General features: G+C 46.2%; 1 protein-coding gene across 1 annotated transcript; it reads right to left on the bottom strand.

The window, feature by feature from the left end:
* Positions 1-757: 757 nt before the first annotated feature.
* Positions 758-6331, bottom strand: FJX1 (four-jointed box kinase 1). The gene has a single exon (XM_073604198.1). The coding sequence runs from the start codon at positions 5856-5858 to the stop codon at positions 4704-4706; it is 1155 nt and encodes a 384-aa protein (XP_073460299.1). The 5' UTR covers positions 5859-6331; the 3' UTR covers positions 758-4703.
* Between the last annotated feature and the right edge of the window lie 12925 nt (positions 6332-19256).

Raw genomic sequence — 19256 nt, forward strand, 5'->3', positions numbered from 1 at the left:
AGTGGAGGTATTCTTTAAAGTGGAACTATATGGGGATGGAGGGGGGGCAAGGGGAGCACTAGCAATAAAGCACAAGTATGCAAATTGTTGCATAGTAGCACCCCCCCTGATGGGAACACAGGCAGCAATAAAAATCTTTTTATACCAATATATGGCTGCGCTATCCAAATGTAATCATACGGTAACCGTACTAAATCATAATATTACTCGCTGCAGTTAAATAGTGGTAGTGAGATATTCTATTCCTATATAAAAAAAACCTAGTGAACATATTAATGTATTTTTTATATAGGAATAGAATATCTCACCACCACTATTTAACTGCAGCCAGTAATATGATTTAGTAGGTTACCGTATGATTACATTTGGATAGCGCAGCATTATATTGGTATAAAACTTTTTGGCATGAGCATATGGGACGTGATAAATGCTAGCAGCTGTCCTTTAATCATCTCTAATTGTCATTTGGATTTTCACATGGTAGCTCGCAAGATTCTGTTTGTTTTTTAGCAATAAAAATCTGACAGGGGTTCTAACCCTTACCTGCTCTATAGAAATAAAAAAAAATGTTTTAAATAATCCTGTATAATAATAATAATATACTTTAATATAAAAAGGTCCATCTTTTGTAAATTTGTAAATAGCACTCTTCTCAATAATAAATTCTACATTGCTGTAGATAACCAGATGTAACGCTATTGTACCTTGCAGAGATCAGTGCAGTTCTGCCTCAAATATGAAATAAAGAAAGACGCGGTGGATTTTATACGGGTTTATTTTGGTCCTTTGTTTCTGGATCATCTCCAGTACTTTAAGCTCTGTTCCTGGTAATCATTTATCAGACGGTGACTTCCATTAATCAGATCTCCGTGTAACAATAAAACGCTCGCTCCGTTATTCCTTCTTCCTACTTTAATAAGGCAAAGGGGAACAAACCGCCCACAAAGCGCAGGAACCCGCCGTAACCCAATCAGGACAAGGAGAGATTTGTTCTGATTGGTTGCTTCGGATTACTGCCCTTTGCTTGGAGCTCTTTGCCGTATTAACAATGGCCACATGTTACGATCGTTTTTCATTCAGTCATACTTTTCAGCTATTTCCTCTTACTGCCAGAAACATAACATGCCTTTCTCTGTTTTCTAGACAAAAAAAAAAGTAAATAAATAAATCAGTCTGTTATCTGATGAACTGTCAATCGCTCGCTACACATACATTATGAACGGAAAATGATCGTAATGGGGGTTACAAATTCAATTGGACAGAATGGAAAAATCTTCCTCCACTTCCAATAGAAATTCCCTTCCATCCGATCAGATATGCTGATCAGAACCACCAACACACATTGTAATATTTTGCTAATTAATAAAGCAACAATTTGAACGGAAAATCCAAAAAATAGGATTGCGATATGTGGACACCTTGAACAATGAGGCTCCATGCACACTAGTGTTTTTTTTTTTAAGCTAAAAAATTCTGGCAATAGCGTTTTTTTTATAACGTTTTAGTAGCGTTTAAAAGTGTTTTTTTAGCGTTTAGTGCAGTTCTTTTATATATATATATATATATATATATATATATATATATATATATATATATATATATTCTCAAAAACACTACTTGTAGCATTTAGGAGTGTTTTATTAGAGTTTTTTACAGTTCTTATATTTAAAAAATGGTCAAAAAACACTACTTGTAGCATTTAGGAGTGTTTTATTAGCATTTTTTGCAGTTCTTTTATAAAAAAATAAATAAAAAATGCTCAAAAAACATTACTTATAGTGTTTAGGAGCGTTCTGCTGGAAAAACACTACAAGAAACTCTACAAAATGTTGTTTTTTTCTGTTCCTAGATGCTGATGCTTAAAAAAATGCTAAGGCTCCGCTCACACCTGAGTGTATTGGAACCGCGGGCGGAATCATATGATTCCGCCCACAATTCCAGAATCGTGGCAAAACACAGGAGGCGTTTACGATGCCATTATTTCTTCATAGCACCCCAAACCTGGTGTGATTTTGCTGTGATTGTCGAGCGACTAAACACTCTAAAATCACAGCAAAAATGACACCGCTAAACACTCCTGGCTCTGTACCAAAATTTGGTACATGAGCTTCTGTAGAGCGTTTTTGGAGCGCAAAAACGCTCTACAAAAAAAGGGAAAAAATAAAAACATGCTGCAGCAGCTGTTGCTGCACTACACTTAGGCACCGTGAATGGAGCCTAATAGCCTAAAGTAGTGTGCAGGGACACATAGACTAACACTATTTAGCTTCTAGGAGCAGAAAAAAACATGCTAACAACAGGTTCTAGGAGCTTAAAAAAAAACTGCTAGTGTGCATGGAGCCAAAATGTAAACCCAAAATCAATATTTCAGTATGTTTGGCATCTTTTTCGATCTTCTTGAACAATTAGCTTTTTGTGAATCTGTCGCAAAGCTTCTGCAACTGCCAGTACCGGCACTTCCTGTTACAGGCTGACAACGTTAAACGCTGCTTCTCAATTAGTGGCAGTGTTGTCAGCGGCTGTTGGGCTGCTTATCAGGTCTATTGGTGGCCATGCCTAATTTTATAAATGATTGAGTTCTTTTCCGATCAATTACTCCCAATAGGAATCATCTATAGTCAATAACTTATTTGATCGATAGGTGGAAGATACAATCATAAGTTAGCGGTCGTATCTCCATGCACTCTGATTGACCAAATTCATGAACAAAGCAGTTCAGAGCAGCTGATTGAGGCAACATGTTCTATTGGTGGCCATACCCACTTCAATAAATGACTGATTTCTTTTCCAATTAACGACTCCCAATAGGAATCATCTATAGTCAATAATTTATTTGATCGATAGGTGGAAGATAAATTAACGATTGCATCTCCGTGCACTCCGATTGGTCAAATTCATGAACAAAGCAGTTGGGTGGTGCTGATTGAGGCAACGTGGTTCATTGGTGGCCATACCCACTTCGATAAATGACTGATTAATTTTCCAACTGATTACTCCCAATAGGAATAATCCATAGTTGATCAATAAGTGGAAGACACGATCATAAGTTAGCGTTCTCATCTCTGTTTTCCTCATGCACTCCGATCAATCAAATTCATGAACAAAGCAGTTCAGTGCTGCTGAATGAGGCAACACGATCAATCATTTTCCGGCCAATCGACTCAGTTTGATTGAAATCAATCTCAATCGATTGGACGGGAAATGATGCCTTTATGTTTGTTGCTTTGATTGAGTCGCTCATCAATCAGATAGAGGAATCAAAGTGTATATGGCCACTATATCAGACAAACAGCCCAAAGGACAACTGAAGGAGTAAAAACGGCAGGCTGACAACGCTGATGCTAATTGCAAAGCAAATGGATTAGCGTTGTCAGCCTGCAGCAGGAAGTGCTGCTATTGGCGGGATCTCCAGGTAAACTTTGCAAAAAAGATTATCAAAAAATAGATTTGCTCAAGAAAACAGTTTCTTGTGGTGCATGATGCCACGCATACTGAAAAGTAGATTTTGGGTTTATGTTCACCTTAAGGCTACATGTACACTGGCTACCCCTAAACGTAACTCTTCTGGCAGCAGAAAAACACTAAATGCGGAAAAAAGGGGTACAGCGGTTTTGCCGCGTTTGCATTTTTTTTTTTTTTGCCAAAACGCTCCTCTCCTGAGCGCGATTCTTCTGCGTTCAGAAAAGGGACAGTGTTAGCCATATGCAGACCAAGTTTTGGCCGGTTCCTGATGAACCAGCTCAGTGGGTGGCCCTGTTGCTACCGTCAGGCAGTGCCAGGACAAGATCATCCAGTGCCCAGGGCAAAGGTGCCAAATTGTGCCCCCCCCCATCATGATATGCAAGCTTAGGGGATCCAACGCCCAGCAGTCACATGGTCACTACTTCTGTCAGCATTGTAACAAAAGGAAGGCATCCTCATCTCTACAGTAAACCATTGCGCCCAGGGCAGTTGTCCCTTTCGCCCACCCCTAGTCCCCGGCCCTGCCCCCAGGAATGCAATTTCCTGAAAAGTGGAAAGCCAGGCATTAAATTGTCGGGCGAACAGTGCCTGCATCCAATCAGATGCCGGCGCTGGTTGGGTATTTTAACAGCTGGCCGACCCGGCTGTAAACATACAATGGCCACAGCGGGCAATTCGTCCAACCGCGCCCATCTACATGTGTATGACCAGATTCAGTCCTTTTCCAACCACTATATTAGCCCCAGAATACCCTTTTAACCTGTACAAACATCATCAATAAGAATGCAAAAAGCATGAAATGCCATTTCACAGCAAGAAACAAAAATCAGTTTTTAGTTATACCAATGATCGCTGATTTCTGATTGGCTGCTACGGCTAATGGCACTTCCTTGCTGTTCGCACAGTGTTATTAAATAAAGCTAATACAAAGCAGTACATAGTGCAACCGCCATGTGCAAAGTGTCCTAACTCATATCAACCAATCGGATTTCACCCTTCATTTGCATTGAGGCATAAGAAGGAAAGAAGGTGATTTCTGATTGGTTGCTGCACATCATAGCTCTGGAACTGTTACTAAAGTTTAGACAGGTCAATCAGTAGTACAAGCATCTCTTTACAGGTAATACAGTTAGTAAAATTTTATATAAAAAAAAAAAAAAAAATTTTTAAACTTTATCAGCTTTTTCAGGGCAGTGTCCTACAAGAAAGTGGCCGACAAATAGGTTCTAGATCCACTTTTATCAGCTGTACCTGTCCTGGCAGTTCTGTATATGTCTATAGAGAAGTCCCACTCTGTCTTGTAGGACCTGTGCCTCCGACTCAGTTAATAAGCCGAGCTCCGCGCCCAGCGGTTCCCCTGCCAAGTAGAGCGCGTGCAGCTCCTCCGCGGTGCGCTGCCCTAAGTACAGCTCCCGCAATTTCCGCACCAAGCCCCTGCGGAACAGGCACACTGTAACCAGCAGCTCCTTGTTGTACTTGTCCCAGGTGTCCCGAACCCTGTACCCATGTGCCAGCCCCGCCTCGTTATCCAACAAAACCAAGGTGCCATCTGGAGACCGATGGAGGTTGTTAGTTCCTCGCAGCATGACCCGGGGATCCCACTGGAGGCTGAAAAGATTGCTCACTAGCCGGTCAAAGTTGGCAGTCAGGTAGTCAAAGAGGATCAAGTCACCCCACTGTGCCAGCTCCACCATGCCAGTTTGCCCTGAGTGCAATTCCTCTAGCAGGGGACGCAGTTTGCCATCCTCGGCTCGCAGGGCAAGGGGTGGCAGGACCGAGCTGAGGTTGTGCAGCCAAGGGGTGAGGGTGACCAAGGAACCTGATGCCCAACCTGTGCCCCCCAACTCAGCCAGCGCCCACTGAGTGCTGCCCACTTTGGAGAGGACGCAGGGTGGCACGGCTGGCAGCCCCAGCAGGCGAGATAGGTAGAAGGAGAGGGCTTCCCCCTGGATCTGTTCAGGGTTGATGCCATACCGTATGCAGGCTTTGCTGCCATCTGATAAGGTTGCCAGTCGGTTGGTGCTGCGCCCGCAGCCTCTCTCCAGGGTCACCACACTGGCATTGCGGGCAAATTGCTGCCAACGCTGAGAGTATTCATCTGTAAAGCCCTGCGGCAGTGCCCTCTCCAGTGCCCGTGGCCAGTAGATGCCCTGCTCCAGGGAAAGGCTGGGCTGTGACCGGTTCTCTGGGTTTCCCTGCCCTGGAGATGCCCCCTGGGTATGTCCCTCAGTAACTGGTGGAGTATGTGGGTGTAGTGCAGGCAGGCGCAGTGCCCTAGGGGATCTTTGATGGAGATGCTCAGGCTGCTCCACAGGATGAGGGTCTTTCCTTAGCCAGAAGACCCCCCCTATTACCAGGAGGACCCCTGAAGTGACCAGTGCCAGAGCAGTCCTCATCCTAGCTAGGCGCTTGGTACAGTCACAACGACCCTGAGGGCACAGGGCACTTATTCCATGGGCACTTCCTCTGTAGCTGTAAAAGGGGGCAACTCCTTGGTCCACTAGCCATCATTTAAGGTAAGTCTTTGTCCAGGGTAAGTGTTGCACATTCCTCTGCCTGGGCACATTGTAGGGGGGCCCATCCAGCAGATCTTTGTGTCCTAGGCATCCCTCCTTGGGCACATGTTGGGCTCTTTGTCCACAGTTGCTGAGGTCCTCATGCCATTTTCCAGGGTCTCCAGGTCCTAGAAAGTTGTGAGCAGCTCTTTGCAGTGGATAGAGGTGCCAGGGGCAGGGGTGGGTACCATGCTCTGGGCAGAGAAGAGGACCAGTCACCCTAGGATCCCATCACACAGCCTGATCTCCTCTCCTTCTCCCTCTCTTCTCCTGATCTGCTGTGAGAAGCGTTAGCTTTGTATCTTCCAGATGAGGAATATTCCCACACCCTCCCAGCCCCCCTGTGACCCTCCCTTCAGCTCCGCCTCTTAAAGGGGCCGAGCCTTGGGTCCCTCTAGGATAAGCTCAGACAGCATTCTTCAGAACTCCACATGTGTGACAATCGAATAGAATAAATACTGCAATCTACATATCATTTACATCTACAAGGCACAGGGATCTCTGAATGTAATCAGCCCATCAAGCTGCAATTAGAAGGTAAAGCAATTGTGCTAATACAAAGGTTAGCATGCAATAGACACATCCTTTATTATTTGCTTTTATCAGATTTAATAGAACACATTGCATTGGGCTGATCTAATTTCCCAGCCTGTGGTCTAGGCAGAGAAGGGTTAATGCGCTCTCTTTGGTAAGTAATGCAGCCACTGGGTTGTCCTGCAAGCCCACCTGCTCTGAAAGGGGTCAGGCAAAGGGGTCACTTATGCAGCTTCCTAATCCCCCTCCATGTATCTCCTAATTAGGACCCTCCTGCAACTGGATCTGCCTTGCAGAACTGAGTGTTGGCAGACTGTGGTCCGCGAGCTCCTCCATCTGCCCAAACGGTGGAACTGCAGCTTCTGCTCCCAGCAGATCTTCTATTGTTACATTTATTTGTAAATAGAAGAGGAAGTTACTAATTATTTGTTACAGAAGTTGTTACATTGTATCTGCCATTGAGGACACAGCTTTAAAGGGCCCATTCACACGAGGACTGCATTGGGTGACTTTTCTAGCGCAAACCCACCGCAAGACAACGACAAATATCTCTTATCTGGCCAGTTCTCAACGCTGCCGTTGCAGGAAGCATTGCTGAAAAAAAAAAAAGGATTGGAGAAATTTATTTTTTTCAGCACTGTGTGACATTTCAATAAAGCGTTGCATTTGGTGCATTGGCACTGCTTTCATCCTACCGCATGGGTGCTCAACCTGTGGCCCTCCAGCTGTTGCGAAACTACAAGTCCCATGAGGCATTGCAAGCCGCTGACATTCAGGGCAGGTACTACCACTAGGCAAACTAGGCAGCTGCCTAGGGAGCACTGCTGCCTAGGAGCGCCCGGCCGCTGATTTCCTTCCGTGTCTGCATGCTCTGCAGGCTGCAGCTTGTAACGAACTCAGTCTCTGGCAGCTGCTTCGTCTGGCCAGTAGTGTAATTAGAGGCGCAGCGGTAGAGGAAGCAGAGCTGATGCTTCCTGTATAGCTCCGCCTCCTGTCACATGGGCAGGACAAAGGGGGTGGAGTCAGGGGTGGAGCCAATGGGGGCGGCAAAATGAGGTTTCGCCCAGGGTGTCAAAAATCCTTGCACCATCCCTGCTGACAGTTGCAAGCATGACTCCCAGAGGCATCATGGAATTTGTAGTCCTGCAACAGCTGGAGGACCACAAGTTGAGCACCTATGTCCTACAGCATACCAGTGGCTGCGTTCTAATGCAGCTGCTGGAGTGAACTGGCCCTGAGAGCTTGTTTACTTGCAGCTGGGGGGGGGCAAAAATAGGTGGTTGAGCTGTGGCTTTACTGCCCCCTGGCAGACTCCCTTCGTACTGCTAGACTGGTCCCTGCAGCCTCTTCTCCCCCATGTTGCGGTGGTCTAAGCAGTGGCGGCCCATCCATTAGGGGGTGCCTGGGTGCCGCCCCCACTGTCCACGCCATATGAATATCCATATGAATAATGGATAGATTCATGCATAGCATGAATTTATCCATGGCCGCCCCCTATTCATGCATCTAGCCCATTTCAGGATGCTGTTCGCCTGAATTACAGTGGTGGGGGTGTTTTTTTGAAGCACCTGATTAGAGCCAGAGGAGGTAAATTGGGTACCTGGCGCTCCAGGAGGCAATGCCCTTAGTTTGTAATAATGTACATTTGATCAGTCAGTCTTTTGGTAAAACCTGGGCTGACCCACAGTAAGGGGGTGATTTAAAAAGAGGCAGCCATCCTCAGAGTGTGTCCAGCAACTCTGCAAAACATATAAAAGAAACAGAGATGGGGGGGGGGAGGCACCTCTAAGTGTATTATTAAAACAGTATCATTTATTGCACAAGATCAAAAACACTTACAAGATATAAGTGGGAGTAATGCTCGTCATAAATATGTAGTTCTGGCAGTTCTACTGCGTCCCACAGGCTCCTCGCACGATCCGGGTAGCTGGGAGAGGTTCTGCTGTGATGTTGTGCTGAATAGTGTTGTGTTGTGCTGTACATTCAGGAAAACCAGCTTGTTTTCCTGATTATTATATGATTAGAGCCAGAGGCTCTAATAGGCTCCAAAATAGGGTGGGCTCGGAGCACAGAGCATTGTGTCCGGAGCCCACCCAGGTGTTACAACAGCGAATGATTAGTGATTGATCCTCAATCCGGCCAATCAGAAGCAGGTCTGAGACCCTGGCCAAAAAGAGAAGACTCTCGAACTCTCGAATGTTACTGTTTGCCGCTCCCCAAAAAAAATTAGCACCGGCCGCCACTGGGTCTAAGGTTCTCTAATGTCATCAAGACATTGGACTAGGGCCAGGTAGACCTTGCATGCATTTCAGGTTTGGGAGGCTCTCATACACAGAGTTGGTTTACATTCTCAATGACAATCACACATTGCTAAAATGCATGACACAACGTCACTCTGAGGTCATGTGTACACACACACACACACACACACACAGAGTCATGGCACTTTATGTGTGGTTCCCTTGAGCTGCTAAAATTCATTTTTAAAAATTATACAATATACCAGTCCAGAGTAAAAGCTTTTACAGATGATGGCCGGCAAAATATTACTTCCCAAAATACATTTAAAATGTTTGTAAAGGCTGAAGGTTTTTTTTTACCTTTATACATTCTATGCATGAAGGTAAAAAACCTTCTGTAGTGGCCCCTCAGCCCCCCTAATACTTAGCAGAGCCCCATTTAGATCCAGCGATATTCACGGTCGCTTTGGCTGTCTCAGGACTCTTGCTCCTCATTGGCTGAGACAGCATTGTGAGCCCATTGGATTCCACTGCTGTCAATCACTGCCAGTGAGGAGAGAAGGGGGTGGAGCTGAGCCGTGGCTCTATGTGTCTTATAGACGCAAAGAGCAGCGGATCGGGAGTGAGCATGCAGGGGTGCCCCCAGGGCAAACGGCTTTCTTTGGGGGCCCTGCCCGAGGGTGAGGAGCCAGGAGCACCAGCGGGGGACCCAAAAGGAAGAGGATCGTGGCTGCTCAGTGCAAAACCACTGCACAGAGCAGGTAAGTATAACATGTTTGTTATTTAAAAAACAAAAAAACAAAGCTTTAGTACAACTTTAATAAAAGAAAGTCATTTTTATTAATATATATTTTTTATTATTTTAGTATGATTATTTATTTTGTATTATTTTATATAATTTGTTTAATATTACTTTTGTATTGAGGTGGGCTCCTTCTGTTAGGGGGCCCAGGACAGTTCCCCTTAGTTCCCCGAGGTTCCCTAGGCAGTTCCCCGAGGTTATGATGAAACGATTTTGGTTTGTGTAACATGTTAACCTTACTGCTTCAATCCTGTTGTATCGTGGCCTCTTGATGGTATGCGTGGATTTTAAAGATTAAAGCATTTATATTTCTGCAGCTTGGAGTGCGGTCACCTCTTTTGCACATACTTTGAAAGTTTTCCAGTTCCAGGACTGGACCGGCACCAGACCTTCAGTACACCTATTATATCACCTGGAGCGGTTGTTACAGCCTCTCTTTGTCTCATCAGTTCCCCTTTTGCTCCCTTAAAAATCCTGCACCGCTTTGAACACAAGGATACCGGTGGACAGGCCACCACTGGAGCATTGGGGAGCGCCATCTGTTGGGGGAGCAAAGTATATGGTAAGTAAAAGTGCTTTTTTTCCATCCCGTAGACCAGGGGTCCCCAAACCTTCTACACAAAAGGCCCGTTTACTGCCCTTCAGACTTTAGGGGGGCCAGACTGTGGCTATAGGGAGTAGAAAAGGTCCAGACTTCAGTGGGAAAAAAATAATGCCTCATTGTTTGTCTCAGTGGGAGTAATTGTGCCCCATCATTGGTGTCAATGGGAGGAATTGTGCCCCATCATTGGTGTCAATGGGAGGAATTGTGCCCCATCATTGGTGTCAGTGGGAGTAATTGTGCCCCATCATTGGTGTCATTGGGAGGAATTGTGCCCCATCGTTGGTGTCATCGTTGGTATCATTGGGAGGAACTGTGCCCTATCGTTGGTGTCAGTGGGAGGAATTGTGCCCCATCACTGGTGTCATTGGGAGGATTTGTGCCTCTTCAGTGGTGTCTGGGGGGGGGGGGGGTGCATGCAAGTACATGCAACATTGTTGTGCCCCATCATTGGTGTCAATGGGAGGAATTGTGCCCCATCATTGGTGTCATTGGGAGGAATTGTGCCCCTTCATTGGTGTCAGTGGGAGGAATTGTGCCCCATCGTTGGTGTAATTGGGAGGAATTGTGCCCCATCATTGGTGTCATTGGAAGGAATCGTGCCCCATCATTGGTGTCATTGGGAGGAATTGTGCCCCATCGTTGGTGTCATTGGGAGGAATTGTGCCCCATCGTTGGTGTAATTGGGAGGAATTGTGCCCCATCGTTGGTATCATTGGGAGGAATTGTGCCCCATTGTTGGTGTCATCGTTGGTATCATTGGGAGGAACTGTGCCCATCATTGATGTCAACGAGAGGAATGTCGCCCCACCATTGGTGTCAGTGGGAGGAATAGTACCCCATCATTGGTGTCATTGGGAGGATTTGTGCCTCTTCAGTGGTGTCTGGGGGGGGGGGGGGTGCATGCAAGTACATGCAACATTGTTGTGCCCCATCATTGGTGTCAATGGGAGGATTGTGCCCCATCATTGGTGTCATTGGGAGGAATTGTGCCCCTTCATTGGTGTCAGTGGGAGGAATTGTGCCCCATCGTTGGTGTAATTGGGAGGAATTGTGCCCCATTGTTGGTGTCAGTGGGAGGAATTGTGCACCATCATTGATGTCAACGGGAGGATTTGTGCCTTCAGTGGTGTCTGTGGGGGGGGGGGGGGGTGCATGCAACATTGTTGTTATCAGCAAATTAAATAATGCCCCAAGGGCCAGATAACTGCAAGCAAAGGGCCGCATCTGATCCCCGGGCTGCAGTTTGGAGACCACTGGGCTAGACAGAAATGAGCATTTAACCCTTGTAGTACAGGCATAGCCCAACTGCAAAGGAAAAAAGGAAAATGTTTAGGTTTTCTACAGTTTGGCTTTAACCCTTAAAGTGTTGGGGGGGCTCCACTGCAGGGGCATTAATTTGGTTGCTCTTTAAGTTGTCCTTTCATCTACAGACTCACCTTGTTCTGCACTGAAATCACACGGCGCTGATGCCGAGGCCACATGAGGCCAGAAACAGCTGCTTAGCTCTAGGCACCCTTCAGCTCTGTGAACACCGAGTACGGCTCTTAATTGGAGTGCTGGCTGTACTATAACTGAGACTAATCAAAAACTTTTATCAGGAAAAAATTATTAATGGTCAACTCACGCCGCTCCCTGAGATCCATCAAACCTCCAATGAAGTGCACAATATGTGTTCCTTCCACACCACAAATATAAATCCAAAAAAAGCTGGAATAGAACATCCTCCTGATAGTGTTTATGTATTATATACTGTATACCTTCACCACTCACACTGGCGGGAGCATTAAATGGGCTGCAATGCCTGAAGCCGATATATACCGGTGGAAGTGCCGGATTGTGGTTTGGGTCTCCCGGTGGGATGGGAGGTCCGGGAAGAGCGGCGGAAGACGGCGGGAGGGGGTGGGGACTTCCCCTCCTGCTCCTTTAGGATAACAGGCGGTTGTTATCACTAAAAAGCCAACCGCTGGCTCTAAAGAAACGGTACCGGGGTGATGCCTGCAGCTGCCACAAATGGAAATTTGTATACAGTCGGCGCTAAGGGTATTTATTAGGTGCACCTTGCTAGTACCAGGTTGGACCCCCTTTTGCCTTCATTCTTCATGGCATAGATACAACAAGGTGTTGGAAGGTGTTTGTGTCCATAGTGACATGATGGCATCACGCAGTTGCCGCAGATTTGTCGGCTGCCCATCCATGATGCCAATCTCTCGTTCCACCACATCCCAAAGGTGCTCTATTGGATGAGATCTGGTGACTGTAGAAGCCATTGGAGTACAGGGACCTCATTGTCCAGTGGTGAGATGATGTCCAGTTGTGACATGGTGCATTATCCTGCTGGAAGGAGCCATCAGAAGACACTACTCAGGTAGGCCGTGGCATTTAGACAATATTCAATTGGTACTAAGGGGCCCAAAGTGTGCCAAGAAAATATCCCCCACACCATTACACCCCCACCACCAGTCTGAACCGGTGATACAAGACAGGATGGATCCATGCTTTCATGTTGTTTACACCAAATTCTGACCCGACCATCTGAATGTCGCAGCTGAGATCGAGACTCATCAGACCAGGCAACGTTTTTCCAATCTTCTATTGTCCAATTTTGGTGATCCTGTGCGAATTGTAGCCTCAGTTTCCTGTTCTTAGCTGACAGGGGTGGCACCCGGTGTGGTCTTCTGCTGCTGTAGCCCATCTGCTTCAAGGTTCAATTGTGTTGTGCGTTCAGAGATGGTATTCTGCATACCTTGGATGTAACGAGTGGTTGTTTGAGTTACTGTTGTCTTTCTATCATCTTAAACCAGTCTGCCCATTCTCCTCTGACATCAACAAGCCATTTTCCTCTACACAACTGCCGCTCACTGGATATTTTCTCCTTTTCGGACCATTCTCTGTAAATCCGAGAGGTGATTGTGCGTGAAAATCCCAGTAGATCAGCAGTTTTTGAAATACTCAGACCAGCCCGTCTGGCACCAACAACCATGCCACGTTCAAAATCACTTAAATCCCCTTTCTTCCCCATTCTGATGCTCAGTTTGAACTTCAGCAAGTCGTCTTCACCCCATCTAGATGCCTAAATGCATTGAGTTGCTGTTATGTGATTGGCTGATTAGCAGTTTGTGTTACCAAGCAATTGAACAGGTGTACCTAATAAAGTGGCCGGTGAGTGTACAAGGCTCCTGGTCTTACAGCACTGTGATTGGCTGTGCAGTGCTGACATCAGCAGGAATCTATCATACAGGCTCCTGATCATCATTAGTTGACTGTGAGCTACCGGTGCCTGTCTGGTCACAGTTCTGGGGGCGCTGATGGAACACTCTGCAGAACTAGAACTAGAACTAAACAGTGATGCATATATATGGGTGTTAAAGCGGAATTCCACCCAAAAATGGAAGTTCCGCTTTAAGTACTGGTGACCCCCTGACATGGCATGTCATTTTTTTGGGGGGCAGGGTGGGAGCGGGTACCCAGTTTTCACAGGTACCCAGCGCCCACTTCCTCTCCTGGCGCCGCGGCACTGGAAGGTAGTTCACCTCTCTCCCCCTCCCCCCCTGCAATCTTCTGGGACACATCACAGGTCCCAGAAGATTGTCCGGCCGTTCACAGCATGGAGTGCAGCTAGCGCATGCACAGCCGGGCGCCCACACTTGCAATGCCGGCGCCGCACAGAGGAGGGGGAGAGGAGCGAGGCTTCAGGCGGCCGCATCGCTGGATTGTGGGACAGGTGAGTGTCTGTTTATTAAAAGTCAGCAGCTACACTTTTTGTAGCGGCTGCAATTTAAATGGGTGGAATTCCGCTTTAAGACCAATACAGTCCTGCCGCTGTATACTGTATACTGTATGTGGCTGTCCGTAAGGGGAAAACAATTCTCAGCAAGGGAAAAGTTTATACTCTATGGCAGGGGTCTCCAAACTTTCTAAACAAAGGCCTAGTTTGCTGTCCTTCAGGCTTTATGGGGGCCAGACTATGGCCAGTGGGAGTAGAAAATGCCCCGGGTGTCAGTGGAAGTAAACCATGTCCCATGATTGGTTTTATTAGGAGACTCATCAATGGTGTCAGTGGATGGAATGGTGTCGTATCCTTGGTGTCAGTGGCAGGAATAGTACCTCATCATTGGTGTCAGTGGGAGGAATTGTGCCCCATCATTGGTGTCAGTGGGAGGAATTGTGCCCCATCGTTGGTGTCATTGGGAGGAATTGTGCCCCATTATTGGTGTCAGTGGGAGGAATAGTGGCCCATCAGTGGAGACATTGGATGGAATGGTGTCCTATTCTTGGTGTCAGTGGGAGGAATAATACCCCATCATTTGTGACAGTGGGAGGACTAGTACCCCATCATTGGTGACAGTGGGAGGAATGGTACCCCATCATTGGTGTCAGAGGGAGGAATGGTACCCCATCATTGGTGTCAGAGGGAGGAATGGTATCCCATCATTGGTGTCAGTGGGAGGAATAGTACCTCATAATTGGTGTCAGTGGAGGAATAGTACTCCATCATTGGTGTCAGTGGCGGCATAGTGCCCTATCATTGGTGTCAATGGATGAAATTGCTGCCCCATTATTGGTGTCAATGGATGGACTGGTGCCCCAAGGGCTGGATGAAGACAAGCAAAGGGACACATTTGGCCCACAGGCCACAGTTTGGAGACCAATTCTCTATGAGGAAAAAAAGCCAAGATGCCGCACACCAGCAAGGCCCAAGAGTCAGACCGATGAAAGCAGCTTCAGCCCACCTCCATCAAGGACACCCTCCAACGCGTTTCACCCAACTTACAGGACTTAATCACTGGAGACTGGGATGGGAACCTAGAGCAGCACCCAAAGCTTTCTATGGTCACAAGAGGAAGTTCATGTTAGCAATGTGTTTGAAGCTGACGAGGTCGTGTGTATATGATTGCAGACCGCACATCTACTTCTGTATTACTGGCCAATTCTTAACGGCAGTGCAACTCAAAACACAGATGAGACGCATCTTTTCGCTATGGTTCATTGTGTTAAAAATAAAATGATATATGACAAATATGACATATTTGTTTTTTTCATATTTGCATTCTACTCAAAAATGTTGTCTTTAAGCTAAACTCCAGGCCCCAAAAATGTAGTTTACCCACTTGCCTACTGGCCACTTTCACCCCCTTCCTGCCCAGGCCAATTTTCAGCTTTCAGCGCTGTCACACTTTGAATGACAATTGTGCGGTCATACAACACTGTATCCAAATTAAATTCTTATCATTTTTTTCACACAAATAGAGCTTTCTTTTGGTGGCATTTAATCACTACTGTTTTTTTAAATTTTTTGCTAAATAAACGAAAAAAGACAGAACATTTTTTGAAAAAAAAAAGTATTTCATAGTTTTTTTTTTTTTAAACAGGTATTTTTTCTCCTTTACTGATGTGCGCTGATGAAGCAGTAGCAATGGGCACTGATAGGCTGCACTGATGAGGTGGCACTGATGGGCACTGATGAGGCAGCACCAGAGGGCACTGATAGGCTACACTGATGGGCACTGATGAGGCAGCACCAATGGGCACTGATGAGGCAGCACCAATGGGCACTGCTAGGTGGCACTGAAGAGGTGGCACTGATGGGCACTGATGAGGAGGCACTGAGGAGGCTGCACTGGTAGGTGGCACTGATGGGCACTGATGAGGAGGCACTGATGGGCACTGATAGGCAGCACTGATGAGGAGGCACTGATGGACATGGATCAGCAGCACTGATGGGCACTTATTGGCAGAACTGGTGGGCACTGCGAGGCAGACAGGTGGGTACTGTTGGGACTGCACTGATGATCATAAAACTGATCATCAGTGCCCTGATTATCAGTGTACATGTCCCTTTCACACAAGCCGGTTATCCGCTCTCCTCTCCTCTCCTCAAGCTGTCAGCGTGAGGAAAGGAATGCCGATAACCAGCTTGTGTTTACATCATGATCAGCTGTCATTGAACACATGTGATCATGTGGTAAAGAGCCGCTGTGATTGGCCCTTTTACCCTGATCTGTGATCAGCTGTGTCCTAAGGACACAGAGATCACAGAGCGCACCGCCGGCATGCTGCAGCAAGCGCAATCACGGGAGGACATCATATGACCCCTCTCCAGAACTGGACGACTGCGCTGTAGCTGTCATTTACCTATAGCACGGTCAGCAAGTGGTTAAATATATTCCTTAGTGGCCACAAAGGATCAAAATCCACAAAATACCTTTGCAAACCCAGGTATTACCTTGTAAAAGCAGTAGTGACATCACCAATGTGCTAATCATAGCCTGTGCAGAGCTGTGGGTGGGGGAGAGCAGACCCCACCCACTACAAGGCTGCCTGCAGAAAACTACAGGAGGAGGGGGCGGAGACAAGACCAGTCACCCTGCACAAGGAGAGAGAGGAGCAGTAAGTGGTCTTTATTACAGAGGGGAAGTCTCACACTGGATTACTGCACAGATCTTGAAGAAATACTCAAAGCACAGCAAGCATGAAGTAACAATACACGTGCCTCTTGTATTTAAACAATATTTGTGATCCTGGATTTTCTGCTTTAATGCAACACATGTGTAGTAATACACTGCAAGACGCTGGGGAGGTGTGAAGGGGGCCTTAAAGCCCTATACACATTATCAGTTTTTCTGCTGAGTTAGTCCTTCAGATTTACCAAAACCATGTAGTACTAGGGCCTGCCTGATTGCATACACATTGAAACCCCTAAGGTTTGACCTCATATTATATGGTTTTGGTAATTCTGAAGGACTAACTCAGCAGAAAAACTGATAGTGTGTATGGGGCTTAAGGGAGAAATGCAGCCAAAACTTTGAAGAGTTTAAACCTCAAATGTGCCTTTATTGCAACTTCTGTCCCCATTGGGAATATTTCCCCTCACTTTCCTAGTGTCTGCCTGACACCATAACAGGAAGTGAAGGAAATGTTTCCAATGGTGTCACAGGCAACAATAAACACTTATCAGAGGTTTTGGTTGGAGTTCCAGTTTACAGGGGTCTAGGCCACTGTGAGCTACCACGTTGGTTGTGCTGGGTCTAGAAACGGGCGACACTAAAAGGAAGCATCGCCTCTGACATACAGAAGGCAGCAACACAAATGACTGACATCCTAGTTGCTGAGTAAATTATCCCATCATGGAAATTTTCCTTAGTGACAGCTGTAATGACTATGTTCCCCCAGAAGCCTAATCACACCGTAGTGTACTGCGAATGCACACAACACCAGATGACAAGCACGCTGTCATTTTATTCTACCACACCCTCCGTTTAATTAAAGAAAAAACATTTTTTAATTTTATTTTTTACTCAGTGCCGTTTAAATAGTAAAAGCTGAAGTTTAATCAGTTTATATTTTGCATTCTTCACATATCTGCGGCTGCCGTTTGCAGTCCGGGGTCCGGTGCCTTTCTGTTCACCGGTTCAGGTTGAATTCAGGTGCAAATTTTGCCCTGAATTCGCACCTGAATCGACCCAAACACGCACGGGGGGCCCTTTTCAAAACCGCAGCCGCCCCGGAACATGCGTGAACCCGCTCCATTGAAAGCCGTTCATGACTGCTGAGGCGCAATGGGCTTAGGTCCCACTTAACACCAAGGGATCAAATCCCCCACCACCCTTGCCCTTTACTCCATTAACTACTTGCTGCCCGCCCACCGTCGTATGACGGCGGGACGGTGCAGCTGTTATCCTAGGCCCCCAGGGGGCGCACCTGCCGCGTCACTCGGGTCCCGGTGCGCATGCCTGGCGGCCGCGATATCTACCGGGCACCCGCAATTGCCCGATAACCGAGCAGGACCGTAAAACACACAGATCCACGTCCTGTTCCTTGTACAGAGTAACATTGATCGGTCCCCTCCCCTTGTGAGTCCCCTCCCCCCCCCCCACAGTTAGAATCACTCCCCTAGGAAACATAATTAACCCTACAGCGCCCCCTCCTGGTTAACCCCTTCATTGCCAGTCACATTTATACAGTAATCAATGCATTTTTATAGCACGGATCGCTGTATAAATGTGAATGGTCCCAAAAATGTGTCAAAAGTGTCCGATATGTCCGCCGCAATATCGCAGTCACAATAAAAATCGCAGATCGCCGCCATTACTGGTTAAAAAAAAAACCTACAGCGCCCCCTCCTGGTTATCCCCTTCATTGCCAGTCATATTTATACAGTAGTCATTGCATTTTTATAGCACGGATCGCTGTATAAATGTGAATGATCCCAAAAATGTGTTAAAAGTGTCCGATATGTCCGCCGCAATATCGCAGTCACGATAAAAATCGCAGATCGCCGCCATTACTGGTTAAAAAAAAAACCTACAGCGCCCCCTCCTGGTTATCCCCTTCATTGCCAGTCACATTTATACAGTAGTCATTGCATTTTTATAGCACGGATCGCTGTATAAATGTGAATGATCCCAAAAATGTGTTAAAAGTGTTCCGATATGTCCGCCGCAATATCGCAGTCACGATAAAAATCGCAGATCGCCGCCATTACTGGTAAAAAAAAAAAGATAATAAAAATGCTATAAATCTATCCCCTTATCTTGTAGACGCTATAACGTTTGCGCAAACCAATAAATATATGCTTATTGCGATATTTTTTACCAAAAATATGTAGAAGAATACGTATCGGCCTAAACTGAGGAAAAAATGTGTTTAAAAAAAAAATAAAATTGGATATTTATTATAGCAAAAAGTACAAAATATTGTGTTTTTTTCAAACTTGTCACTGTTGTTTTGTTTATAGCGCAAGAAATAAAAACCGCAGAGGTGATCAAATACCACCAAAAGAAAGCTCTATTAGTGGGGAAAAAATGATAAAAATTTCATTTGGGTACAGTGTTGTATGGCCGCGCAATTGTTATTCAAAATGTGACAGCGCTGAAAGCTGAAAATTGGCTTGGGTAAGAAGGGGGTGAAAATGCCCTGTATGGAAGTGGTTAAATAAGACACTTACAACCATTAGGTTGGAAAGGGCAAGGCCACAGCTTTATTAAATTCCAACACATAACATGTGAACATATTTAATCAGTGCCAGTCACAGTCATACTGTGAGCACTTAACCAAAAGAG

Source organism: Aquarana catesbeiana, linkage group LG11, assembly GCF_042186555.1.
Source record: "Aquarana catesbeiana isolate 2022-GZ linkage group LG11, ASM4218655v1, whole genome shotgun sequence".
In the NCBI taxonomy this organism is placed as follows: Eukaryota; Metazoa; Chordata; class Amphibia; order Anura; family Ranidae; genus Aquarana; species Aquarana catesbeiana.